This window comes from Oreochromis niloticus, linkage group LG20, assembly GCF_001858045.2.
Source record: "Oreochromis niloticus isolate F11D_XX linkage group LG20, O_niloticus_UMD_NMBU, whole genome shotgun sequence".
Classification (NCBI taxonomy): Eukaryota; Metazoa; Chordata; class Actinopteri; order Cichliformes; family Cichlidae; genus Oreochromis; species Oreochromis niloticus.
This window is the reverse complement of record NC_031984.2, coordinates 873569-900257: the sequence shown is the minus strand read 5'-3', so window position 1 is coordinate 900257 and position 26689 is coordinate 873569. Positions and strand designations below refer to the sequence as shown.

Here is a 26689-nt window from a genome sequence, read left to right as displayed (position 1 = left end):
ATGGCGTGCGTGAGGCTCTGAGTGATGCAGCAGTTCTGCACATGTTCATTGTGCTCATCCTCTGTGGGGTCTCCAACTCCACGTGTCCGGGAGCGCTGTCACCTTTAACAGGGTTTTTGGCCATTAAGGTCAACCATAAAAAACGCCCGCGGCACTAACGCCAAGTTGTGTCTGTGATGGAAGCCGCTGGCCTCGGGAGACACACACCTGCAGCTGCATGGTGAAAAACCACGGTCCGACAAACGAGTCGCTTTTTACCGTCACTGGGTGTGACTTTGAAACGTTTCAAAGCTCTGTCCTGCCTCGTCTTATAAATCAAGCGCACCCATCTCCATGACGGCGCGGCGGCGTTTTCTCCCCACGAGCTTCGAGCGCGTTTACTCCAGCTGCAGCCACGATTCAAACCAACACGGCTTCTAATCACCAGCAAAGACACATTCATAGGTTCAATAACTGCCTCTTATGAAATGAAAAAATAAAATAAAATCAACGTGTAATTACTAAGCACAATAATTACACGTGGAAACAGTGACCACGCCTCCTTTAGAGACACATCAGGTGTGTTTGATTTCTAACAGCGGGGAACATTGAATGACTGACTGCAGTGAACAGCCTGTAACGCAGACAGCAGAGGGAGGAAAGTGTCTGAAGATGCTAAAAATACAGAGGAAGACTGATGCTGAGAGGAAGTAGGAGAGGACGCATTGTCACATCTGGAGGAAGAGGACACCTGATCTCTGAGAGGGGAAGTGAAGCAGCGCTGAGCTGAAGAAATCCTCGGCCCCACTGAACCTTTAGCTCCTCCACAGAGAATCTGATAACCAAACACACTCAGGCTGCTGTGGTTAGAACGCCCACACCAAATCCCACCTCAGTGCCACACAGCAGAGCACACCCTCCAGCATTTGCTCTGTCTGCTGACACCACGGTCCACAATGTTAGCAAAGACTGTACGGGCGCATCACAGACTCAGACTCATTAGGCCTCAGTAACTGGAGCTCAGCCTACTTCCTGGTCTGTTAGTACAGAAACGTCATGGCAGCCATGTTATCGGTCACATGATGTCATTAAAATGCTCCGACAGCACAGACACGGTGCAGAGGTCCAGCTCAGGGACCTGAGACTAAGCAGACAGCTGCAGGTGAGCCTCAGAGCAGCTCCCACACCAGACCGCTGAAATGTTCACGCACACGTTAGAAGCTGGGTGCAAAAGTCAGCGCGTGAGAGCGCAAACAGAGCGAGCAGCAAGCACGGCGTGGACTCACAGATCTGAACGGGTCACCCGCTCGTTCCACTCGCCCAGCGTCTCAGCCGTTCTCACGTAGCTGGAAACACAGACATGACGGCGTCAGCTCAGCCTGAATCACGCTTCAGTATAACCCTTCTTCTCATCCTGTAACTCTGTCTGAAACAAGCTCCTCCCCGTTTAGACCCACTTTCTGCTGATTGGCTGCCCCTCACAAACAGAAGGTTACACAGCAGTGACCCCTCCTTCCTTCAGAAAAGCTTTGCTGCCGTTAGAGCGCAGACCGCCGCTGGGTCCGAGCCCGTTAGAGATGAAACTGCCTCTGCAGCTTCTGTTTCATCTGAATGATGTAAACTGAAACCGGATGAGTCAGTCTGCAGCTTGTTACTAACGGCGCCCGCAGGGACTCGCACACACCCTCTAATATCCTGTGCCAGAAGCTCGTCTATCACCGGGTGCTCGCTGCACATCCTCAGGGTCACACCTCCTCCTCAGCATCAGGAGGTGGGATCCAAACCAGGTGAAGCTGGACTCTATTTGCAGATGTGGCCGTGCATCTTCAAGATCAAACCGAGGCCTTCAACCTGTTCAGTTTCTTCTTCGCAAACCAATCAGGATCCAGAGACTCGCGCTGAACCTCCAGCCTCAGTGAGGTGAGTCTCCGACCGCTGAACAGTACTAACACTTCAACAGCTCGTCTGTGGGAACCTCCCAGACTGACAGCCCCGGGGTTCAGTTCACGTCGTGGCAAACCAGATACAGCTTTGGTGACAGGGGGAGAAAAAACTCCCTTTTAACAGGAAGAAACCTCTGACAGAACCAGGTGAGGGAGCCGAAGGTGTCAAACGCTGACAGATGACTTTAGGCTAATTAAACGCGACGCCATTCAGAACAAATCAAATGTTTGTATGAGTCCAGCCTTCGGTCCTCTTGTTATTCAGAGCCGAGCTGAAGGCTGTGAGCGATTTCTGCTGGGACTGAATGAAGCCTTTATTTAGTCTAAGCTGTGGAGAACATTTGAAATGTAAAGCACTGAGAGATAAGAAAGCTCTCCGAGAACAGCCTAACCTCCCGCCGCAATCACAGATACGTACGCGTTGGAGGTCTGCACGTCCTGCCAGCTCCTCGTGAGGTTCTGCCTGAGTTCGTTGAGCGGGTTGAGGCCGAGTTTCCTCTTCAGCTCTGCGGCGTGTCTCTCTTTTGCGCACAAAACCTGCCGCAGGGTGTTGATCTCCTCCTCCACCTGAAACACATTCACAGAGTTTCGTAAAACAGGAGTTCAGGTTAGGTTCAGCTCCACGCTCCACAGAAAGTCACTTTATTTGATGGAGAGACTGTAAACACTAATGCCGAAGCATTAGGAACAGGTGGTGCTGTTGTAGAACACCACCATCCTTATTCACCCCACCCCTCAAACTGTTTTCTGGAGGCTCGGAAAAAGCCGCGTTCACACAGGAAGGGAAAAACTTTAAAAACAAACACACACTGGCAACACAAAGGGGGCGGGGCAAATAAACATTTTTCTCAACTGAAGCGACTACCAATGAGAGCTCAAGATACTGCTGACTGACATATGAAGTGGTAGTAAGTACATTAGAAGGTTACCTAGGTAACCGGCACCCGGTCCATTAGCGACCAGCGAGTCCAGGCGTCTGATCTCAATATAAATAACACCAGGCTCAAGTAACGCTTTAACCGCAGAGGCCGGGGCGGAAACGCGGCACTCATGATGTCATGACAGTCACAGGAAGTTTATCAGAGGGTTAAATTACAGCTCAGTTAAACCTTTCGCTGTAATCAGTCACCTGACACCTCATTTCAAAACTCCTTCTAAACTCCTGGGGCCTGTTCTTCGTACCTCGCTTACTACATCCAAGATCAAATCATCGCGCTAACTTTGAGCTCGCTAATCCGGTTCTCCGAACACACCTGTTGTTGACGATTAGTATAGCTGGATGAAGTAATCTGAGATCACTGGGTGGCTTAAAAGGGGCTACGCATCGATAGTAGAAACATTGATCGGCAACCCTGTGATTGGTCGGCGAAGATGTCGAAGGAGCGCGCTCAGTATTTCACGGCAGCAGAGCAAGAACTCTTGATTGAGGGATATCAGGAGTTTCAGAGTTTAATTAAAACGCAGGGGAACACTGCAAAGGCTGCAAAAGCAAGGAGAGAGGGCTGGCAGAAAGTTGCTGACAAATTAAACTCGTAAGTGATCCATGATATTACATTATATCATGTGATATTATTTTATTCCGCATTATATTATATTACATCATATCCTCTTTCACATTAGAGCCACAACAGGACCCACTAGAACATGGGAAAAAGTAAAAGTGAAATATAAGAATATTCTACAGAATGGTAATATTTATCACTTATATTGCTTTTAGTCTATGACAAGAGACCCTGAAATAATCTGTTTGTTTGTTTATAACAGCAACCAAGAAAAGGGCAGAGCAAATAAAGACAGGTGGTGGTCCTGCACCCCCTCGTCACACCCCTTTTTGTACTGTGACATTTATTGACATTGTGGGTTTTTTTGTGTGTAGTTTGACATAACACTCCATCACTTTTACCTGTTCCCATGCAAGGGGTGACTGAAGCATGCACAGTAAGTCGGGAGTAAGTATATACAGTACAGTAAGTATATATATATATATATATATATCGAGAGAGAGAGAGAGAGAGAGAGTAAATAATACCCTCACGGGAGAATCGATATCTCTCTATGAGCACACCGTCGCGCTGAGCTAAAGGATCCCGTCTATCCCGCAATATACGCTAAATTCTGGAAACTCTCCTTATCAATCTTGCACCTTCCTTGCTCGCGTACAAACGGACAGGACATGGCTGCGACAGACTTCCCAAATCCACCTTCGCTTTTATAGCCGTGGTCTCTCATCTTGATTGCACGTAGTAATTTACTATTACTACTCTAAAATATGAATTACATCTGACATGATCTACTACATGTAATAGAATGATTAATAGTACATTTCCCTTTTTTTCGGAAATGACCTGTATGTATCTGTATGAAATCAATAAAAGAATCAAATACATTATCTTTAGTTACATTGATAATATTTATTTATGGTAAAACAGTGGCGAAATATCGCTCTTGCTTTCATATAACTGCAGCGGACATACCTGAGAGGCCGCGATCTAATCCTGTTTACATAAAGTAAACCTGCTCCCGAGCAGGTTTACGCTTACGGATCTGTTGCTATGACAGCAAGTCCCAGATGAGCTTCGGAGAACCGAACGATCCAAGATCACGCGAAATCGTCAACATTCAAATCCGGCTAACTTACTTAGCGAGGTACGAAGAACGGGCCCCTGAGCTCCAGTTTTGGATCCAAACACTGCAAACAAACACTTAAAGAAGCCCCGCCCTCACCACACAGGTGATGTCGAGCACCTGGGATCTCAGCAGGTGTGGCGTGTACCTTAGTGAGCTCGGTGCGGAGCTCCTCCACCTCCTCCTCTGTCAGGCCAGGTGGAGGAGGGTTGGCCGGGTTCCCCATGGCGCCCTCCACGGGCACGTCAGACAGGCTGTCTGTGCGATCCACGCCGAGACCTTTGTTAGGAGAGTTCAGGTTGATATCTGAGAGGAGGAAGAGGAAGAGTAGGCATTAGAGACACTCAGACCAGTGCTGAAAGTAACAGAGGCGCGCGCACACACACACACACACACACACACACAGGAAGAGGCGAGTGCTGGCGGCAGCTGATATCAAACAGGAAGCGGCTGCAGCTGCTGCGAACACCACCTCACTGAGAGAGAAACTGACCAATGCTGGAACAGGAACAGAGGAACTGGGAGGACTGGTTCTGATGGGCATAGCAGCTTGTGGACCAGTTCTGATGGGAGTACCGTCAGGGTGGAGCCGTCTGAACAAACTCTGGATCACAGAGCGCCTGAAGGAAATCCTGGAGGGTTTAAAAGTTGTGCAAACTGCACGGAAACTTGAACAGGTCTTCTTCTGTGGTGCTCAGACATGTTCACAGTGAGATGCTGAAACACTCCCAAGGCTCTCCGGTGTGTTTGTGAACGGTGCGAGGTGTGCGTTTGCTTTTCATAACAGCTTTGCCCACTGAATACACTTTGTTTGAGTCTAATTTTATCCAGTGTCCCGCTGTCCTCCTCAGACTGCTGCCAAACTCGCTAAGCCGGCCTCGACGCAGGTTTACCCGCATTTACCATACAGCCAGCTGGGCCCTGATAAAGCCTGACTCATGGAGGTCGAAGAGCAGATTATTCTACGATTGGTGCAACCGTCTGAGCCCGCCTTTGTCACAGACTTTACTTGGCGGGGGCGTGTCGATGGACATGATGGCAGTCAAAGTGATTGTTATCCAACGTCCCCCGGTACATTAAAGTAACACTGTCCCTGTGCTGAGAGTCATAATGCATTAAATCAGGTTTCACATCGCACAAACACCCAACACCCTTTAATGTGTGTGTGTGTCTGCGCAGCTACACTGACCCGAGTGTGGGAGATTCAGCCTCAGAATTACAGCACAGCATTTCAAAGTAATAGACAACATCTGCAATGATAGAGGAACAAAAACACCACACGATGTTCTCTCGATGCTCGCCGGCAGCAGCATAGTTCATGTCGTTACTGAAGGACGTCCTTCCACACTTCCTGATTACAGCAGCAGTGCTGACACAGCGTAATAGCCAGACCATCAGCACAGGCCACATGTAAGCACACAAGTATCCTGGGCAGCGCCTTCACAGGAACATTTAATCACAGTATAAAAGGACTTTCTCATGTTTATGTGAATGCCATAGCAACGACATCACAGTTTATGTAACATAAAAAAAATGGTCCTGCTAGTGTCACAGGTGAGGGTGGGGCTACAGTATTAATCTATGACTGGCTAACCCCCCACTCTTATTTTGAAAGTTTAGTCGCTGTTTACAGTTTACATCACTTCAGCGGGAGTAACAAATAAAATCAAAGCTTTTTCCATCTCCACGTTTCCACCTGATTTCTTTGATATACCACCTGACTCAAAATTGTCGAAACATTAAGAACACCCAAAAGATTTTACTGAGCTAACACAGCAGGGACCAGACATCAGGCTAACTCCCAGCAGGCTCTGGAATATTCCAGGTAACTCTGACATTGTTAGGTGGGAGGCCTCAGGTGACGCTGCCTCAAAGGCTTCCTCTGTCAGTGTCATCACTGTGGGTCTGTTCACACACATCGCTCCATGATTCCCCCCTGAAGAAGAGTCCTTTCCTAATCCTTCGTGCTTCCGGTTCTGCCGGAGACACAGACACTCACAGACAAACCGTGTGTGTGTGTGTGTGCGCGCGCAGGCGTTATCAGCTTCATCATCTGATGTGGCAGCGGTCTGACGAGTCTGCAGACGCTAAGCCGTGTCCTGCAAGTGAACCACACCTTCCTTAAACTTCTGCTGATAACACGACACAACAGCTGCTGCCTCGCCCTGTGAGCCAGCAGCGACTGAGCCTTGTTACTGAAGGCCGACCCAAAACAGTCAGCAAACTTCTTCCTGCTTCATCGGGTAGTTACCGCGGGGTCACTTCACAGACTCGGACGCCCTTCTTTATCCGCTCTGCTGCACACAGACAAGAGCAACAGAGGCAGCAGTAACCTCTGCTCTGAAAACGTCCATTAGAGCTGCAGAGCTGCGCGGGGAGCTCACAGAGAGAGGGCCTGCACGGCCTGCAGGAGCCGACCAAGGCATCATCAGGTAACCTCAGCTCCTATTGGCTCAAGCAACGACGTAAGACAGCGAGTGACATCCTGCAGCCTGGACGGTCACTTTAAATATCATGTGACCTCGCTTTGTTTGGAGGTTGGCTTTGCATGTCTGTCCCGTTTATTCCTCACGCTGTGGGATTAATCCAAGATTAATCTGCGATTGTCTTACTGAAAACAGGCGTCTTCACCTGTACTGATGTTGGACGTTTAAAAATCTGGGTTTTTTGAGCTCGAGTAAATTTAATCCCACTGACAGAAAGGTGCACGTGCCGGCTTTATTAAAAGAAGATGATTCATAGGAAGGCATTTCCTTGATGATGACGTTCCTTTTTGTCCTAAAACCTGAATTCACTCCTCACCTTAAAATAATGACAAAGCTCCCCTCAGAGTCTGACTAAATGCTGCTTTTAAGGTTGACCTATTCTGCACTTTTTCTACTCTTCCAGCTGTATGATGTCATCACGAAAACAAAAGCTCCACCCACCTGCTGTTTAAAACTTCTCTTTGTAAGGCTTATTCTGATTTGTGAATCATGTTAAGCTGCCCTGGGAGTGTGAGAGAACACAGTCTGATTCAGCTGTAAACACAGTCTGAAAAGTCAGTGATGACACAGCAGCAGCTAGCATGCTTAACAGCCATTTAGCTGTATCCACCTGACAGGAGGGACCGGTGACTCACTCAGGTGAGGCTCCAGGTAAATACAGGCACCGTTGCTGCTGCGTTTGTGGCAGCCAGCCAATCAAAGCCTACCTGGAGTCTGAGCTGGTTAAACACGTCGGCAGTGTCCGTGTCCGCAAACACGGAGCTCCGTTTTTAATCTGATTTAAGTTCCACTCAGCGGCTAACCCACAAACCCGAGCTCAGAGCCCCGGAGCTGGGCCTGTGGTCAAAGTTCCGTGATCTGCCGGATCTCCCAGCTCCGTACAGTCAAACCGGACTCACTCAGGGGGCTGTCGGTCGCTTTATGACCGATTAAAGTGGTAAGAGTGTCCGCTGAGAGCCGCTCTGCGCACTCTCACACTCGGCTAGGCTAGGCTAACTCCGTGCTAGGCTAACACTCAGCGTTACCTTGGCTGGCGGGGTCCATGGCGTCGCTCTCTCGCGGATTAAACTTCTCTTTCGAAGATTTAAAGTTTCAGTTGGAGCGCAGCGAACAGCAGAGCGGCACACTGAGCACAAACCGTCCAGACTACAGCTTCGCTGACAGAAAGTCGTCGACAGGAACACACGGAGTAGCAGCCGTTTATCCCACGGTCCGTGAAACTAACGCCAAACGAAGAGGCACATCCGGCGGGGAATTTCAAAATAAAACTTAGACTACAATAGTGCCTGGAGGCGATGACTGGGAAATATTTAGTGATGGCTCCTCTATTGTTTTATTAAAAATATTTGATTACCTGCCTCGGAAATTTAAATAAATCCCTTATCGATATATTCATCAGTGTCTGAGTCTTCACATTTTTTCAACAGATTTTCTTTTTCTTTTCTTTTTTTGTGCCTGTCCCGTTTGGATCTTTAGCCAGAGGAATTGTTGTCTGAAGGCCAAGAAAGATGCCAAGCGGATTTTCAACTGATTTTCAAATGGCAGAAACACAATGAACCAATCACACTAAGGTGTGTCATCACCAGAGATGGGCAGTAACGCGTTACTTGTAACGCGTTACTGTAATCTGATTACTTTTTTCAAGTAACGAGTAATGTAAGGGATTACTATTGCAAAAACGGTAATTAGATTACCGTTACTTTCCCGTAGGAACGCTGCGTTACTGCGTTACTAAAACCGTGATTTTTTTGCGAGAACGTCTCATGACAGTGACGTAAGCGAGTGCGACGTTCGTGACAACAGCTGTCTGCAGATCATGCAGCGTTTAAAGCGTGGAAGTACTGACCTTATTTTGAGTTTGATTCCATAAAAAGTGACAAAAACATTAGTGTCCGTTGTGCGTGGGAAGAAAACTTCTTTTTACAGCGAAAAAACCCCTAAACTTCCAAGCAAGCGCCGAGTGCGCTACGACTGTAATGGGAAATTCACAGAGAAACTCGCGGATTCTTCCACTGACCGCCGCGGCACACCTGCACCAGGGTAAACCTCCTCCGCCTACCCCAGTCCTGCTTTACAGGTGAAAATAGAGCAACAGGACCGCTGAGTCTTTGATTTTATTTATTTTCTGCTGTGTTTTACTTGCATCTATTTGAAAGAGTGAGTGTAAACACAAAAATATATTTTATTTTATGTGCTGGAATGTGCAGAAAATAGGTTTAAATGTTAAACAAATTTCTTCCAGTCAGAGAATGTTGCATATAATTTAATTTTTGCTTGATGCATAAAGTTAAAAGATTAAAACTAATAAAACAAGTTTTAAAAAGAGACTTTTCCATTTGATTACATTTTGTATGATGAATTATGCAGAAAAAGTAGAATTGGGCTGAAAGATCTATCGCTTTATCACCTATTCAGGTTGTAAATCGTGTTTTTAAAAAGTAACTAAATAACTAAGTAACTAAGTAATTGATTACTTTTGAAAATAAGTAATCAGTAAAGTAACGGGATTACTTTTTGGGGGAAGTAATCAGTAATTAGTAACTGATTACTTTTTTCAAGTAACTTGACCAACACTGGTCATCACTCTGGTTAAAGGTATTTTTTGTAACTACCCTCTGTAAACTTTCACCTGCAGGGGGCGACACAGTATCAGCAGTTTTTTTTTAAATTTTATTCATTTATTTTAGCCGTGTTTCCTCAGGACACTGCTATGCTTTTACCTGCTAAGTAAAGGTCACCCTGACTCACTGCTCCGTCCTGTGGTACAAACATGACGGTACAGCCAGCCTTGTTCTAACTCTGGCTTGCATCTCCACATCGCAGTGCACAGATGTTCTCGACGTGAAAAGTAAGCAGATGTTTCTTCTTGGTTTGTTACTCAGCTGTTCTGAGATTATCTATGACACACGCACAGGTACAGTGCTTATCAGATTCACTGCACACCTGTCATAAAAACAAGAAAACACAAACATTCATTTTATTTCATATATATTTAATATAGTGAGTCGTGCCTCTTTAAACAGGATTGAGGAATTTCAAACTGAAATACTGATTTTATTCACAAACTTGAGCGAGCACCTTGTATATCTAAGAGCAGTCACAACATTCAACCTCTCAAATTCATTTTTCTGTAAATTAGCATAAAAAATAATCAATAATCAATCAAAATTAATATTGATGTGCTTTGTTATTTTTCAGAGCTTGTGCATGCTCGTGGATTACCTGTTACAGAAACAACAAATCACAACAACAGATGCCTCAGGTGCTTTCATATTGTAAGACCTACAATAACACACAGAAAACAATGTTTTGATAATTAGCATTACTGTTAGCTGTGGCAGAAACCAGGTGTTGTGGGAATCCATCCTACCTGACAAACCATCATACCCGCTGTTTCTGCGCATGTGCACAACACGAAATTCATTGGCGAACTATCCTACCTTTGTGAATATGAGTTAGAAACATACTCTGATGGGTAAAATGAAGTGCCAAACCATGCTACCTTTGTAAATGTTACCTACAAGCATACTTTAATGGGTAAAATGAAGTGGCAAAGTGTCATACCTACTTAATTTTGTGCTGGAATTACTCTGTGACAGCAGAAATGTGCATAAACTATTTACGGTAGGACGTTTTGCCAAAGTAGGATGGTTTGTCAGAACACCGGCTCTGCATGAACTCCAGGAGCACAGGTGACAGATTTACTTTAGACCAACATGTTTTTAAATGACGACACATTTTACAGCAGCAGAAACACAAAAACGTCACACTGACGTGTTTAACTGAACACGCCGTCTCATTTCTCATGTGGCGCTCTGACTCCGGCTCTGAAGATACACTGACCCTGGTGCTTTTATTTTTAAAGACCAGTCCTCCAAACAGGAAGTGGTTTTTCCTCAGCACAGCTGCAAAATGCTGCTGAAATACTTTGGTTTGACACTTTGTGTTTATCTGTGAATGCAAATGCAGAACAGCTCTTCACAGCACGCAGAGCGTCTCCGGCCACAGAAATCTGACCGATGTCATTTTTAAACCTGTGAGACGCTCGTCGCCCTCATGACACACGCACAAACACCACGTCTGTGGATTTGTCATTTTAACGCTGACAAAAGAAAAAGTGAGTCAGAGTCATGAAACAAACTCAGCGTCAGAAAAGTTATTATTTAAACATCAACAATGAATATCTGAGAAGCATCATCACACAAACTCACACATAAACGCCTCCTCGGCCTGTGAACCTCTTTATTTCTCTGCTTTCACTTCCTGTCATGTCAGTGATCGTCTGTCACACTTTCTACAAAAACAAGCCCAAAAATTTAATTACTCAGTCAAAATTTCAAAATAAGACCCTAACAGTGTCTCTAACGACCCCCCCATCCCCGCCTAACTCTTGTTGTGGGCGGGGCTCAGCCAGGAGAAAAACTGGGCAGATGAGGCGGAGGTGGAGGAGGTGGAGGCAGCGAGGCGAGGGCCATGGGTCTCCACCTGGAGGGACAGCAGGTGGAGATGAGTGTGAGCAGTACGAGCCTCCTGAATCCTGCAGATTCAGATTTCAGATTGGCTCTCTATGCAGACACACAGAGACGACCAAGACCTCACCTGGAAACTCAGCTGGTGTCTCATACCTGAGATAAACTTCCTGTTTGCTCCAAACTATTTTAAATCCTGTCCTGATGTTCAAAATGGTGACCTTTGACCTTTCTATTTCCAAACTGACTTCCTGCTGGATTTGTTTGGTTTTTATTTCCTCTCGCTCTGATGTCACGGTTACAGAATGTTACATTATTGTATTTTAATCTGTATAAATGAACTTTTAAATAATTATAAACAGTTTTTCTTTATATTAAATAAAGTGTCCACAGAGCTTAAGCAAACTGGCCCAAAGACATATTTCAGATTATTATTATGAATTCAGTTTTAGAGCAATATTAATGACAGACACGTGATGGCAGATAAATGTACATATTTAATAAATGTAAATGTTTATCATGAAGAATAAATCTATGCTTTAATAAAGCCTGAATAAAACACGATAATGCTTCTATTTTTATACTAGAGTAATAAAACTGTCATTACACAGACTGACCACAGGGTGTCAGCAGAGCTGTGAGCTTCCACTCTTCGTGTTTATTAGAGAATAATGTTTAGCGGTCAGTCTGCACTCTAAGTTTGTCCAATCAGGTAAAATGTTTGAATTCTTTGGACTTTTCCTTTTTCCCACCACGCTCCTGAGCTCCAGCCAGTACCAGACAGTAATAGTATTATTAGTATAAGTACCTGCAGTAACAGTGATAGCAGTACTGGGGCAAATAAAATGTAAAATAAAAAAGAATAAAGTTCCCAAAAAATGTTTTTATTATTGATTTGTTTAGAAAATCAGTGCTCACTTTAAAAACAAATTTGACTGACTGTAACCTGATCTCATTTATTTGCAGTTGCTGTGAGTTTAAAGTGTTTTCTGTAAGCAGCAGAATTATTATGTTTATAATAAAACGCATCGTCGATCGTCCAAAAGTAACGATTACTTCATCTTTAATTTAGTCTGACCAAAAAATCGTAGAAAAGCTGTTTTTTATCCTTTTAAAATAAAAGTACTCTGAGTCAGAGTCACATGCTTTTCACAATAAAAGCATGCCGCAGGTGAGCGTACCTGAGCTGTGCAGCAGTGATGTTCGTGCAGCTCCGTGTGGCGTTTATGTGCAAATGAAGCAGCTGACGTAAACCCACGCCCTCTGCAGGATAACCAGGAGGGCGAGCAGGTAGAAGAACAGCGTGACAGCCTGCAGGTGGAGAGGAGGGTGGAGGAGGGATGAGGAAGAGGATGGAAAGAATGGAGGTGAGATGATGCGGTGGATTATTTCCTAACTCTAACGAGGCAGCTGAGCGGCTCAGGTGGGACGTCTCCACCTGTTCATTCAGGTGTAGCTGTGTTTCCCTCCTGCTCCAGCGCATGGAGGGTTAAAGCTCTGATTATTCCTTTTTCCATATTTAAACTGATGTCTGAGGGCTGCAGGCGCCGGCGTCACGCTCGGCTCGCAGAAACAAAACAAATAAAAAGAGAAGAGAAGAAGAAGCAGCTGTGGAGGTGGAGCCACATCAGCGGGTGGGAGCAGCGTGCAGAGCCTGGTCCATGACGATGACGAAGGATGACACTGACCTGAGAACGGGCGTCTTCAGCACCTCTCGTCTCCACGGTGACGTCAGAGCCTTTGGGTTTCTTCTCGTCGTCCTCTCGTCCGTTCGAAGCTCCAAACTTGCTGTCTCTGCTCTCCACGTGATGCTTCTCCTTCCTCACAGATTCATCCTCCTCTGACCCACATGCTGCTCCTCCTCAGCCTCACCCTGAGCTCACTCAGGTCGGCTGGCACCAGCGACGAGCATCCTTTGCTTCCCTTTCCTTGGCCCGAGGTCAGGTCGGGTCAGGTGCTCTTCAGCGGCCTCGGACAGGTACGCCCAGCCCTGCACCTACTCCTCCTCCTCGTTCTGAGGTTCTTCCACTGGATTTTTTGAGCAGATATGAGAGCAGATGGAGACTCATGGAGGACAGACAGACAGCTCTGTGGGAGATCTGGAAGCTGTGAGGGAGAAGCTCACAGAAGCGAGGAGATTTGGGGAGAGGCGTCCTTTCCCGGCCAGACAGGAGCAGGGAGTCCTGGATCTTTGGAGGCTGAAGTTGGATTTGACCCCAGCAGTGTGAGGTGAACCCCTCCTCACTGATGCATCATGAACCTCCACCAGGGTTTGTCCAGGAGCAGTTGGCTCGAGCCAGCTGTGCACCAGCCGGGGTAAAAGTCAGCATCCTCCTCCTCCTCCTCTTCATCCATCCCCTCACACTGATAGGTGAAGACAGTTACAGCCACATGTTTAATCACTCGCTGTGTTTATCCCTGCACGATGGTTTTGGAGACCTGCAAATGTTCTCTTAGTAAAACATGCATTTCCTGCAAACCCTGTATATAAAAAATGGACACAGAATCAAGCCCATTGGTCAGTGAGGTCCAGCTGTGAAGGCTTTCAGGAAGTAACCATATTTGGGCAAAGAGAGCAGAGTGCTAACTTATCGGCTGATGCTAGCTCGATTATCATGGTGCATTGACAAACTGACACACACACACACACACACACACAACTGATGACCGCCATAAAGTTTCAAAATGCCTGAAACCAGCGAGTGACGTCACCTGAGCTATGTCCATCTTTGATTTACAGATTCTGTTTCCCTGATAACATTCATCACTATGATGGCGTCTCAAACCGACCCTCAGCTCTGACTGCTGGCAGCTCTGAGGCCACTGATGGACTCTGTCATTAGATTATATGTTAGAGAAATTCTAAGTCGTTTACAATCAAATGTAAAGGTGAGTGTCTTTAAAGCAGGTGTGGTACTCTACCTGCTGTGTGCTCATTCCCTCCTGCTGTTCGCCACCCTCTTTAACTGGATCCGCCGCTGCTTCCTCCTCTTCCTCCGTGATGTGACCCGAGTCCAGCTCAGGAGTGTCCCACTGCGAAACCTCCTCTGCGGCCTCCTGGTTGCCGTTTGGTTCTGTGTTCTGGATCAAAGGTTCTTTGGGTTCTCCTGGCTCTGGATCCAGCTGTGGTTCTTCAGGAACATCCTCCACCACTGAAGAGATATTACAAAAACCATGATGCTGAGGGAGGAGGAGGCGCCAACATCACAAATGAAATGAAATTAAATGAAATTTATGTCGGTCAACAACAACAACAACAACAACAGATGATCATTTTACATAAAAGTACTCAATCAAACAGTAACCAAAAAAGGAATAGGCTGAAGCCTTGTGGCTTATAATTATCCTGTCCTTTACCCCCATAGGAATAATCAAATCCTTAACCAAGAAAATAAATAGCATTGATAAATAAGTTATATAACAGTCTGAAAAGAAAACAATGATAAATCAAGAAATTAAATCAACACAAAGTTATTCATCAAACCAAATTTCTATAACCTTGTATGATACAAATTTTTAAAATCTTCCTGAAAAATGACAAAGAAAAACACATCTTCAGTTCATCATTAAGTCCAGTCCATAATCTCACTCCCCAAACTGACACACATCTATACTTAACATTGGTTCTCACTTTAGGTATTTCAAACACATAAGACCCCCTCAAATCATATTTTCCATCTCTTAGTTTAAACATACTTAAAATACAAATTGGAACATTCTTTTTCATCACTCGAAATATCATTTCTAAAGTTTTAGATTATATAATGTCCATGAATTTTAACATAGATGATCCTACAAAAAACTGGTTGGTGGACTCCCTATATCCAACTTTATTTATTATTCTAATAGCTCTTTTTTGCAATTTAAAAATGGAATCCAAATATGTTTTGTATGTGTTCCCCCACATTTCCGCACAATAGGTCATATAAGGCAAACAAAGGGAAATATACAATAAATAAAGGCAGTTCTTATTCAAAGCATCTCTTGTTTTATAAAGAATAGAAACAGATAATTTCCGTTTCACATGTTCTATGTGGGGCTTCCAACAAAGTTTATCATCAATAATTACTCCTAAAAATTTTGTCTCATATAATCTTTCAGTTTCAACATTATTTAAATTCAATTTTACTTTAATATTACTTTTACTACCTCCAAATATCATAAATTTTGTTTTACTTTCATTCAGTGATAGTTTATTAAATACAAACCATCTATTTAACTTCATGAGTTCTGTTTCCACTGTTTTCAGTAATTTCTTTATACAAAGGAAATAATGAGACGAACTGATGTAAATGCAACACGAATAATACTAATACAGCATTAATTATGGTATTTATTACTTCTATCAGCGATGTGATGTAAACATGTTTATTTATTCATAATGTATTTCCTGTTTCATTCTTTTACTCCACGACTTTTAGAATTCATTTTTGTGTTTTCTCTCCTGCATCGCTCCGTTTTCTGTATTTTAGAAGATTTCAGAAAATCTGAGATTCAATAGAAATGAACAAAGTTTAAAAAAAAATGGGCGTGGTTTTATGGAGGTGACCTTTAACGTGCACGCCCACGTCTAACGGCTGAGAGCTGGACCAATGAATACTGCTCACACTAGTTCGTCTGCAGCTCCAGTCCTTCATACTCGTCATCATTACTGTTTTAATTCTTGACGTGGCTCCTGATGCTCTGCAGCAGCTTCACTGTGAGTTATTCTGCCTCTGGTCAGGCCTCCAGGAGCAAGCCTGGCGTCTACTACAGCCTGCATGTGAATGTGAAGGCTCCGCCCCTCGCCCTGCTTCTTCACGAGGAGACGTTAAATAAAAGCACGTGTCTGTATTTCAGCTCTGAAGATCAAAAACCATGTTTGCACCCAGAGTGGAGATAAAACACTACAACCTGATTGGTTTGGGAACCTCTGCAGATGCAGACATCTGTGTTACGATGATTACAGGGAAGCACCTGGGCAGGTATCACTGATGACAGCTGGCCTCCTGCATGCTCAGAGTGTTGGCGCCAACATGGCGTCGCGCGCTGCGGTAACACGGCTGCTGTGAGGTTACTCCAACAACAAACCGTAACCAGCTCAGTGTGCAGTAATGTGCTCCAAACAGAAGCCACACCCACGGCATTTAAACCAATCAGAGGAAAGGCGCTTTAAAGTGGGAGGAGCTAAACAGGATCTGCAGGATCATATGTAGAGCTGCTCAGGTGTCAGGTTAGTGAGGTGGAAATCGAACAAGTCGAACCTTTGATGAAGTCAATGCTCTTCAGCGCCCTCTCCTGCTCGCTGAAGTTAAACCTGTAAAGACTCAGGCGCTCGTAACCTGGTCTCAGCGTCTCAGACGGACCTGAGGCGCTCGCCGCCTTCACCCTGAGGACGGCGAAGACGCGAGGAGGGGAGGAGGAGGGATAGGAAGCAAAGGAAGGGTTGGTTAATGCTGATGAAGTGAAGGAAGGCGTGAAGAATATTTCCCGTCACTCACTTTGTGATCATCTCTGCTGAACCCTGAAAGAGGAGGAGGAGACAAATGAGCCGAGTCAGACTCGTCACAGCCGCACACGCAGGAAACGGGAGCCGCTCACCTGAACAAAGGCGGCCATGTTGGGCTCCTCCATGCTGCTCGCGGCGCTCTCCGCCAGCCTGCTGTTGGCTGCCATGCTATCACCATAGCAACGCACCAGCGCCCGTGCGTGGCCCGTCTTCTCCTCCTGCTCAGAGGTGATTCGCTGCGTCATCGCCTTCGATCACAGTAAAAACAAACACTATGAGGCGTGACACAAACATGTGAAAGTGTTCAAACAAGACGTAAAACCTACAGAGCGACCTTTCTGTCACAAACGTGTCCGACAGCAGACGCAGGAACATTCACCGCAGAGGCGCCAACGTGTTTGCAGACGGCCGCGTCTGCGTGTGCTCATCCGAAGGACGTTATCCTGATTACGTCCCTCAGACGAAGACACGTCAGAGCAGCAGGCGGGTCTCTGTGTGGTGACAAAACAGCGACTGCTTCTTTCTGCTTCGGACTGTAAAATCAGTTTCCTGCTCACATCGTTTACAGAGTGACGTCAGGGAGAACTGAAGCTTTCTGCTGAAACAGAAGCACTGATGGAGGCAACTAACCAGATGAAAGAAGGAGGACTTTGGGGGAAAAGCACTAAATGAGTGTGAGTCGTCTGATTGAATCTGCATCTTTCAAAAACAAAAACATACTTTTATTGGTGGAAAGTCCAAACAGGAAGCTCACTCCTCATACAGACACACTGAGGGTAATCAGGGAAAGGAGACACAGCAGACACCATCACAGGGGAGGAAGTCAGACTGAAGACAAAGCACAAGCGACACCGGACTACCAAAATAAAACAGGAAACCTGCCAGGACGGCACACATTTATCACTAAAGGTCCCGACATCACTGAGGACGAGGGCTGAACTCTGACCTTCTGTCTTTCCTCCAGGATGGAGAACATGCGGTTGAACTTCTCGCACACGCTCTGTTTCTGAGTGCTGCAGTTCTCCTGAGGAGCAACGACACAGTAAATCAGGTCTGACGCAGACAAACCACGAGGATCTTTCACCAAGATGAAGAATACATTCTTCATCTTCGTGCTCATGTGACTTCATCACATGCTAAATAACTGGATGTGTAGTGATGTGTGTGCAGCTTTTGTGCAGATGTTCTGCAGCTGCAGTCTGAGGAGCTCGAATCGATGAAGTGAAGAGATGAGCGAAGGTGTCATGACGATGAATCATGTCTCATAGCTCAGACTGTTTCTAATCACAAGACTTCAAAACATGTGTTATTGTTGTTTATTAGTTATCGCTGACATCACACACCTCTATGTGTCTGCAGGTCTCCTCCAGCTCACTGATCAGAGTCTGGACTTTGTCGCTGAACGCACTCAGAGAGGCGACGCCTTCGCTCAGCTGGTCCTGGAGAACAGAAGGAAGTGACTGCGTTAACAGCTGCAGGTCATTCAGACAGCAGAAAACAGATGATGTCGTCCGTGCTGTCAGCAAAGCGCAGGGTGGCTACTGTCAGAGTCTAAAATATGAGACTGGACTTAAGATGACTCGTTAATGACAGAATGGTGCTCACAGTGATTGATTATATTGATTACAGTTATTCTGAATGGAAGTCTGCAATTAAAGAAATAATTGAATAAATCCAATAAAAATGACACAAATATCAGTATTTGTGTTTGAGTGTTTCTTTATGTGCAGTAGGTCCCCTTTATTTTTTATTTATTTACTGTCTTCGTAATTGAATTTTCCTTTTTTAATAAATAAATGATTTTGTTATATCTGTGATATTTTCTAAATGATAGCAGCTGTCAGAGCTGAGAGCAACACTGTGAGCCGGGATTATTTATAAAGACACAAACACACAAAGATCATTTATTTAAGCACATAATAATAATAAGCAGTCAGTCTCATATGCAGGCAGCAGGTCATGAAACTGCAGTACCTTCTGCTGCTGGTAGATGGCGCTCAGAGGAGCCACCTCACAGGACTGATGGGCCCCGAAGACTTTGCAGAGCGAGCAGGTGGGAACCTGACAGGTGAGGCAGTAGATGTTCACCTTTTCTCCCTCATGGTCGGAGCATGTTGTATGAGCAGGAGGTGGAGGTGAAGGCGGAGGGAGGGGCCTGACGGTGAACACACAGGAAGTGGTTAAACACCGCGTCTCTGCTTTAATCACCTGTCGTCAGACATCACCTGACTGTGTCTCCACCTGGTGCTGTTGATTTCCTCTTTGTAGATGTCGATGATGTTCTCCACCAGCAGGTTTCGCTGAAGGCCGTAGACGCCGTGGCGGTCCAGAACCACTTCTTGTCTGCAGGACGGACAGCGGAAACGGCCGCTGTTCACCAACATGGTGGTCCGAGCGTGGAACAGAGATGGCTGCACACAGGAAGCAAGAAACCAAAATGTCAGCTTAACCCCGAACGACATCGTGACGCACAAACCGGACTGCAAACAGCGAAAGTCGAGCCTCCAATCACACAACATCTGTTACTGGAGTGTCAGAGACACACAACTCAGCCCGAACACACAAAATCAAAGCGACAGAAATGATTCTCACGACGTGATCTTTGTGTATCTGCTGCAGCTGTACTGTTAGCTGTGTTTGGTCACTTCCTGTTTTACTTTGGCGGTCTCTCGTATTGTGGTTTTACTTCCTGCCTTTGTCCTTTTCCTTCCTGTTGTTGTTGTCAGCCCAGCCTTACCTGTTCCCACCTGTGTCCTTCCTCACTGCTTTACTGTGATCTTGTTGGATGTAAGCTTGTCAGATTTTTAGAAGCTTTTCCAAACTAAACCTGGTCTTAGCTTTTATGTTCAGCTCCACGTCTGCGCTCCCCGACAGGATGGACTGGGACTTCTTTCTATTCTATATCTGTTCATCCTTTACTAATAAAATTCAAACAAAGCAGTTATCTGGATTGAAGCCAACCTTCGCTTCATTCCCAGCTCCTTCCCCAGCCGGGCTCTCACTGTGCTTTCAGCTCACAGCTGGAGTCGGTGCTCGGTGCCTCCTAATGCTTGGGATGGGTTAAATTTGCAGAATTAGCTTCCATGATGAATGAAGGATATGTCAGAGTGTCAGTGAGCTGTTTGATGGCAGAGACTGCTTCCTGCTCCTGGGAATGCTGAACTTGACGCTCCTGAGCGGATCGAGACGTTGCAAAGCTTCAGTGAGCTGCAGTTTCTCCTTCACATGATATTGAATAAACTGTGCTGTGTGATTGGTCAGAGTGAAAACGCTGATCAGTGCCAACTCGTCTAACGATGCAGTGCTGCATGAGCATGTTAAACTGCTGTGTTAGAGATGCACACTGATGCTCCAACACTGAGAGCAGCAGGGAGTGTGGAGGAGGCACGATCTGATATCGCCGTGTTGGTGTTGTTCCAGGATCAACATTGGAAGTGACCAATCAGAATGTTGTGACGTCATACTTTTGCGACTTCGGGAAAAATCGCCGTAAAACAAAAAACTGTACTTAAGCTGCGAGAAACCGCCTCTGTCCGCTGATCAACGGACCCCGACCCTTTAATAAACGCTAAGCAGAACTGATATTGTCCTTGCAACATTGGAATTTCATAAATGCACAAATGGCTTGGCGCGCCAAAGAATAACGTCACAACATTCTGATTGGTCACTTGCAATGTTGATCTGGGAACAACACCAACACGACAATATCAGATCATCCGTGGAGGAGGGTGATTCCTGAAATAGTGTCTAATGATCGTCAGCTGCTGCTGAGCGGACCGAGGGATCAGAGGCTGAGGACTGATGCAACGACACGGCTTTCACCAGAACAGCAGATGACACCTTGTCCACAGACAAGATATCAGGGTAGGACAATGGCGGTAGGTCTTCTGGGTTTTTACTCCACTGCTGTATTTCACACGGGTCCACATTACCAATGCACGCTATTTTTTCCAAGCACCGTTTCTTTGCACCCAGGCACAATCGGTCTCGATACAGTCCTTTGTCTTTTGAGCTGATTTTAAGCATGGTTCTGGCAGTCGTCCTTCCAACACAGTGCGTTTGTTTTGATTTGTGGCCTGCTAAAATGGCTCCCACAATGCATTGCGGCGTGACGTCAACTCCAAAGCCCTACAGGGCTCCTTCTCTCTAATGTCCAGCAGAGGGCAGCTCGTCTGCAGTCTGTGAGAAAATGAACGTCCTGCTCAGCTGATCTCTGAGCTCCATGAAGTCTTTCCTGATTGGTTCATGGATTCAGGTGTGAATGAACAAAAAGGAAGTTCATTTTAGAAATGATGGTTCTGTTAGTCAGAGAGGAGCAGGTAGTGGAGGAGGATTTAGGGCGGGACTACACAGTGATGGACAGGTAACCATCAGGGTGGAGCTTCAAGCGCTCACCAACCTGTGTGACATCACTATGGCCATCTTTTACTTGTTTACTTGTGTGAGTGTGTGTGTCTGTGCTGCGCATATGAATACACACACACACACACACACACACACACACACACACACACACACATACATACACACACACACACAGAACAATAACACTGAATGTGTTCATGACAGCTGACTTTGTGGTGCCTCCATGAGCAAACCAGTTAAACATCCACATGTACCAGTTTAGCCACAGATAATCCACTTAATCTGTCCGCACACCACGTGTGTGCATGTGTGTGTGTGTGTGTGTGTGTGTGTGTGTGTGTGTGTGTGTGTATGTATGTATATGTGTATGTGTGTGTGTGTGTGTGTATGTGTGTGTATGTATGTATATGTGTGTGTGTGTGTGTGTGAGAGAGACCTGGTAGAGCTCGTTGGCACACTTCCTGCACAGGTTGTGCTCGCACGGCAGGATGACGACGGGTTTGTTGAAGATCTCCAGGCAGATGGGGCAGATCAGCTGTTTCTCCAGCGTGGCCAGTGCCGCCTCGCGCTCGGCGCCTCTGCTGCCCTGCAGGCAGGTCAGGTCAGCTGACAGCGACATGGCCACTCGGCCGAGCTTCACCTCCTCCCGGTAAAAGCAGTACAACCACTCACTTCACTTTAGCAAAGACACAAAGCTGTGAATTTTGTGAAGCAGCACCGCTGACACACACACAGACTGTAGTTAAAAGGTGGACGTAACCTCGGGGTCTAAGATGTGAAACTTAAATCTGCAGTTTTTCTAAGAGAGAAGGAGAACAATTATTTTCACAGGTACCAACATCTGCACGTCTGCTCTTCTAATCCGCCTGCTGATGAAAGAAAATTCAAGATGGCTGCATAACCGCGACTTTGTGAGACGGCTGCTAATTATGAATGACCCTGTTTGTGCAAAATGACAAGTGTTTGGGAGCTGTGGTGCTTCATGGGATGATTTTTATCATCTAAAATCATCCATCAACATCATCTGTCCAGACTTATTCACACTGTTTGGACTGTTTTTGCCATGCCTTTCAAAATAAAGGCGCGATGCCTTTGCACACTGACAGGAGATTAATTCTTATACGGTGACAGACGAGACTCTGAATCAGCTTGAATGCAATTATTAATAATTCATCTAGTATCGCGGCGTCTCCCCGGGCTGGGAGCTTGGGACACTGTGAATACACGAGCTCAGACTGCAGGTTTCCCCTTTGACACTGAAGTTCACCGCTCGTGTGAACATCAGATATAAATGCAGCGTAACGTAGTGTTACTGCGTTATTGTGTTATTTCCTGTAACTAAACACTTTCTCAGCCTCAGCTGCTGCTCGGTCTGCTGGACCCTCTCTGGGTTTCACACAGACCTGTGCACCTCTCAGTCACCTGTGCTGACTTTAGGGGAAAGCAGCCAATCAAGATGCTGCGTTTGTCTGCCACATACTGAGATAAATGCTGTTCAGCTCCATGCATACGGTCACAACACGAACACCTGACTCAGAGCCCATTCCTCTCCCACTTCTTCCACACAGTTTAAGTTGTGGTTCAGTTTAATGAGGCTGACGAGTGGGGAGGTGACGATGGAGAGACCACAGAGCTGCGCCACAAAAAAGAGACAGGAAACAAGCTCACCTTCCTGTGTCTCTGCTGCAGGTGGAAGAGTTCAGGACGTCACACTGCTGATCCTCCTATGGGCTGCCTGACTTGCTACGTGATGCACACAGTTTCCTAAACAGAGACAGCCACCAGCAGGAAGTGGTCCTCTTGATACTTCAGATGGATTATCAAAGACTCACTGAACGTTCTACCTCTGCCGTCGTCCTGTCAGTGCTGCGAGTACTCGACGGGTGCTCACACACCCAGAGACAGCTGGAGGTCAGACGGTTCGTGAACGCTTCTCTTCAGAGACGCCAAATGTGTCCCGTGAGAAAGAGTCCAGAAGTCTTCCTCACCAAAACTCTATCCTATTCTCAGAGTCTGCTTGTTCTTCCTCACCATCTGCAGAAATGTGTGCAGGGGGGCTGACCTGAGGGGGCGTCAGGTTTCAGCCTCTCACACACACACACACACACACACACACACACACACACACACACACACACACACACACACACACACACACACACAGTCCATATGAGGAGGCTGGTATGTGGACCGATTAAGCCCTGGCCGTGCTGGAACAGCCTTTCCTTCAGTTACACCATCACTGAAGCTCAGCCTGATCCTTCAGCTCTGGTTTTCTGCTTCAGCCTTTTAAAGTTTTAGATCTGAGGCAGTATTTCACAAACAGGTCACAGAGGAAGACAACACATCAGTACAGCTTTTATCTGATAGTTTACAATATCTGTCTGATATAAGTGTTTGAGAATGGCTGTCAGATTATAGCGTTTATCCTCAACAGTTAACCATTTCCTGTGTGGGCCTTTATTTTGGAGGGCTCTCAGTTTTTTGGGAGGGGGGCAGGGTTTTTGTTGCCGGGGCACTTCAGGTGTGTGACTGTGAAAATCATTTGTTTCACAGCTCCAGCACCCGGCCGGTAAGCCTGTGAGACTCTGAAACACCGAAACACTCGCACCACTTTGGGATTTTTAGTTTTCTAATTGTTCAAGCTGACACAACAGCGCCTCCTGCTGACCACTTTGGTACTGTCACATCTTGATAATATTATTCTTTGAAACAAGGGAACCCAGCACTGCACACTTTTAAACCAGACTACATATTATTCCTCACACATCAGTTATTACATAATAATGAAATCTCACCACTATAATTCAGCAATTTAAGCTTAATACTTAAGATACAGTGTGTTAAACCTCGCCACTAGATGGCAGCAGAGTTCTGTCTTTTCCCCAATTGAAGTGCATAACCCAGCTATGGTGGCCACCGTAGGACAAATATTTTTTACGATATTAGAATAATGTAAACAATTAGCGCTAAATAAAGAATAAAATAACTTTTATTTGTACTCTGGACCCGATCCACCCAGTAGTGTTTCAGTACATGTGTAGGCTGGCAGTCTACTGTTTTCCTCAGCTGTCATTGCAGGCGAGAAGCATCCATCTCTATCAACACGTTCTCATCCCAGCGTGTAACATACTGACCAACGTGACAAATCGTTGGTATGTTACGCGTTGGGAATGATAATGCTCTGTGTGTATTTCCTCTGGGGGAGGCTGTAAAACTTTATGAAAGGAGTATGATACGAGTCAGTGAGTCAGCGCTCACTGCTGACCAATGACTGCCGTACTGAGGTGAGTTGTTGAAGATATTCTGAACTTTTCTGTTAGTAACATTGCTGTTTTTTGCTGCCGTCAGCTACTACTACCTGCAGAAACTGACATCAATGTAAAGAAAACCAAAGAATCCCATTTTTTACAACTAGAGTGGTATTCTTTGAGAATAAAGTAACAAAGGTCTGGTAAAATGTGTGGATTACAGATTACAGTGGTAGATTAAACCCAGAGAGAGACAGCGAGGCTCCGAAGCATCAGAAACATTTATTTTACAACAGTACATCAGATACTCGGTTCAGGCAAACGTCCACGCTACAAACACAAACCTCTACGCCTCTGCGTGTATGTACAGCACGTCTGCCATTTGTCACCTCGCCATCAGAACGGTTCACATCTAAAGGTGTCTACATCTTCCTCACACAGCGGCTAGTTCATCAATCATTACAAAGATCAGAAAATCAAAATAAATTAAATAATGCATCATTATTATCACCATGTGGCTGCTATCTTCTTACATACATCAGTTTTCATTATTCGATGATAGAAATGTGCCGACTCCAGGTTTGGTCAGCCAATCAGGTAACGAGGCGTCTGCAGGTTTCACTGAAGCTCATTCAGAAGCTTTTTTAACCCTGTGATGGGGTCAACGTGAAAACAGGAACACAGGAACTTAAATGTGTTTTGGAAAATAAAACCTCTGATCTTCACAGACCTGCAGTTTCGCTCAGACCGGTCAGGAGTGGACTCGGCCGCTCGCATCGATACATATGGACACAACGAGTGTCTGATCGAGCATCGAGATGCGCTGAAGAACTTTAGCCCGTTTGGTTCAACGTCATCTTTTTTTCTTTGTTTTTTGTTTTTACAAAAATCAATCTACAGACACGAACAAACAGGAAACTTCTGTGACAAATAAAAGCCTACAAAATAAAACTTGTCTGATTGGTACAAACTGATTGTTCTGCTAGAAAACTTCTCGTCTGAACAATAATAAGACTTTGGATGTGAAAGCGTCCCTTCATTAACACCATAAATAAAAAGAAGGAAAAGCAAACCTAGAGACAGAGGGAAGAACGGTGAGGTCTAAACTTACACCACATGTACAGCATTGTTACCTCCGCACACAAAACTACAACAAAAACGGGTCTCGATCAGTGAGCACGCAGACACACAGCTCCTCAATCCTTCACCTGTGGAAGACCATAAACATGAAGGGAGGAGGAGGAGGAGGGACGAAGCTCGGAGGAGGAAACTGGAGCTTAATTACTGCTGAGAAACTACAGTAGTGCGATTACTCTTAGAATAAAAAGTAACTGAGTGGAAGAGAGCCGTCCCGCTGTGTGTGCTGTCCATGACGTTTCATTATTTTATTTAGTGATTTAGTAACTGCGTGCTCGGCGCTCTCTCACGGAAACGTGACTCCATGTTTGATGGCGTGCTCTCCCCTGATCTCCGTCGCTCAGTGTTTGTGTAACGCGTTACTGTAATCACAATACAGTTACTACTATGCTGTTACTCGCATTACAAAAGTTCTTCAGCTATCAGCACGGCAGGAAGAAAAAATTAAAAACTAAACACGACGTTTTTATTCCCATGGCAATCAGCTGATGGAGGAAAATGGCGGAGCGGTCAGAACTACCAGGCGTGTGCTGGGCGAGTGCAGACTGACAGAAACAGCTGCATTATGCTGCTAACATCTGCACAAACACAAAGAACCCCGAGTGATGTTAAAGCCGAGTGTATGCAGACTCCAGCCCGGCAGCCAGAGCCTGGCTGTGATGAAGAGTCAGCCTCTGTTGCCACAACATCATGTTTTTACATCGTCTTTTATCACCGTGGCTTTGGGCTGGTTTCATCTCTGTGTTTGTGTGTGGGACTGTAGGCTCAGGTTGATGTTAATACGCCGACTCTGAGAGGACAACTCCACGGCAACTCAAAACACCAGCAAACAGAAACATCCCAAAAACTGATTTGCGAAGACGTTAACGTGACGGAGGCGTGATGGAGACGTTAACATGATGGAGATGTGATGGAGACGTTAACGTGATGGAGACGTGACGGAGAC

At 45.7% G+C, this 26689-nt stretch overlaps 2 protein-coding genes and 1 long non-coding RNA gene across 21 annotated transcripts in view; 1 reads left to right on the top strand and 2 right to left on the bottom strand.

Moving 5' to 3' along the window:
* tpd52l2b (tpd52 like 2b) overlaps window positions 1–8298 on the bottom strand; it is a 19963-nt gene extending 11665 nt beyond the window's left edge. For 2 of the 13 annotated variants that reach the window (XM_005477756.4, XM_005477757.4), the window contains exons 1-4: window positions 8059–8298; window positions 4696–4853; window positions 2341–2489; window positions 1266–1325 (exon numbers count right to left, since the gene is read on the bottom strand). In XM_005477756.4, the coding sequence (XP_005477813.1) occupies window positions 1266–1325; window positions 2341–2489; window positions 4696–4853; window positions 8059–8077 (386 nt within the window). In that variant the 5' untranslated portion in view covers window positions 8078–8298. Of the gene's footprint in view, window positions 1–1265; window positions 1326–2340; window positions 2490–4695; window positions 4854–5040; window positions 5172–8058 lie in introns of those variants that run through there. The other 11 variants (XM_005477758.4, XM_005477759.4, XM_005477760.4 and 8 more) reach the window with 8 other exon arrangements.
* Window positions 5824–10362, top strand: LOC112843227 (uncharacterized). The gene is made up of 4 exons (XR_003215423.1): window positions 5824–7970; window positions 8510–8604; window positions 9735–9881; window positions 10232–10362. It is a non-coding gene; the product is annotated as an uncharacterized LOC112843227 (long non-coding RNA).
* trim101 (tripartite motif containing 101) lies at window positions 10009–26689 on the bottom strand. 7 transcript variants are annotated; one of them, XR_003215421.1, is made up of 12 exons: window positions 21792–26689; window positions 19232–19401; window positions 18965–19145; window positions 18334–18429; window positions 17937–18014; window positions 17083–17238; window positions 16983–17005; window positions 16746–16870; window positions 14425–14654; window positions 12684–12813; window positions 11245–11518; window positions 10009–11135 (listed from the first exon to the last, which is right to left on the bottom strand). XR_003215421.1 is itself a non-coding variant. In XM_025901345.1 (12 exons), the coding sequence occupies exons 3-12, from the start codon at window positions 21972–21974 to the stop codon at window positions 13744–13746; spliced, it is 1365 nt and encodes a 454-aa protein (XP_025757130.1). In that variant the 5' UTR covers window positions 21975–22031; window positions 23024–23119; window positions 23200–26689; the 3' UTR covers window positions 12820–13743. The 7 variants fall into 7 exon arrangements, 5 of the variants coding, with proteins under 5 accessions (XP_005477809.1, XP_005477808.1, XP_025757130.1 ...); XR_003215422.1 differs by having other exon boundaries at window positions 11245–11327; XM_025901345.1 differs by lacking the exons at window positions 10009–11135; window positions 11245–11518; window positions 12684–12813 and adding an exon at window positions 12820–13866 and having other exon boundaries at window positions 21792–22031; window positions 23024–23119; window positions 23200–26689.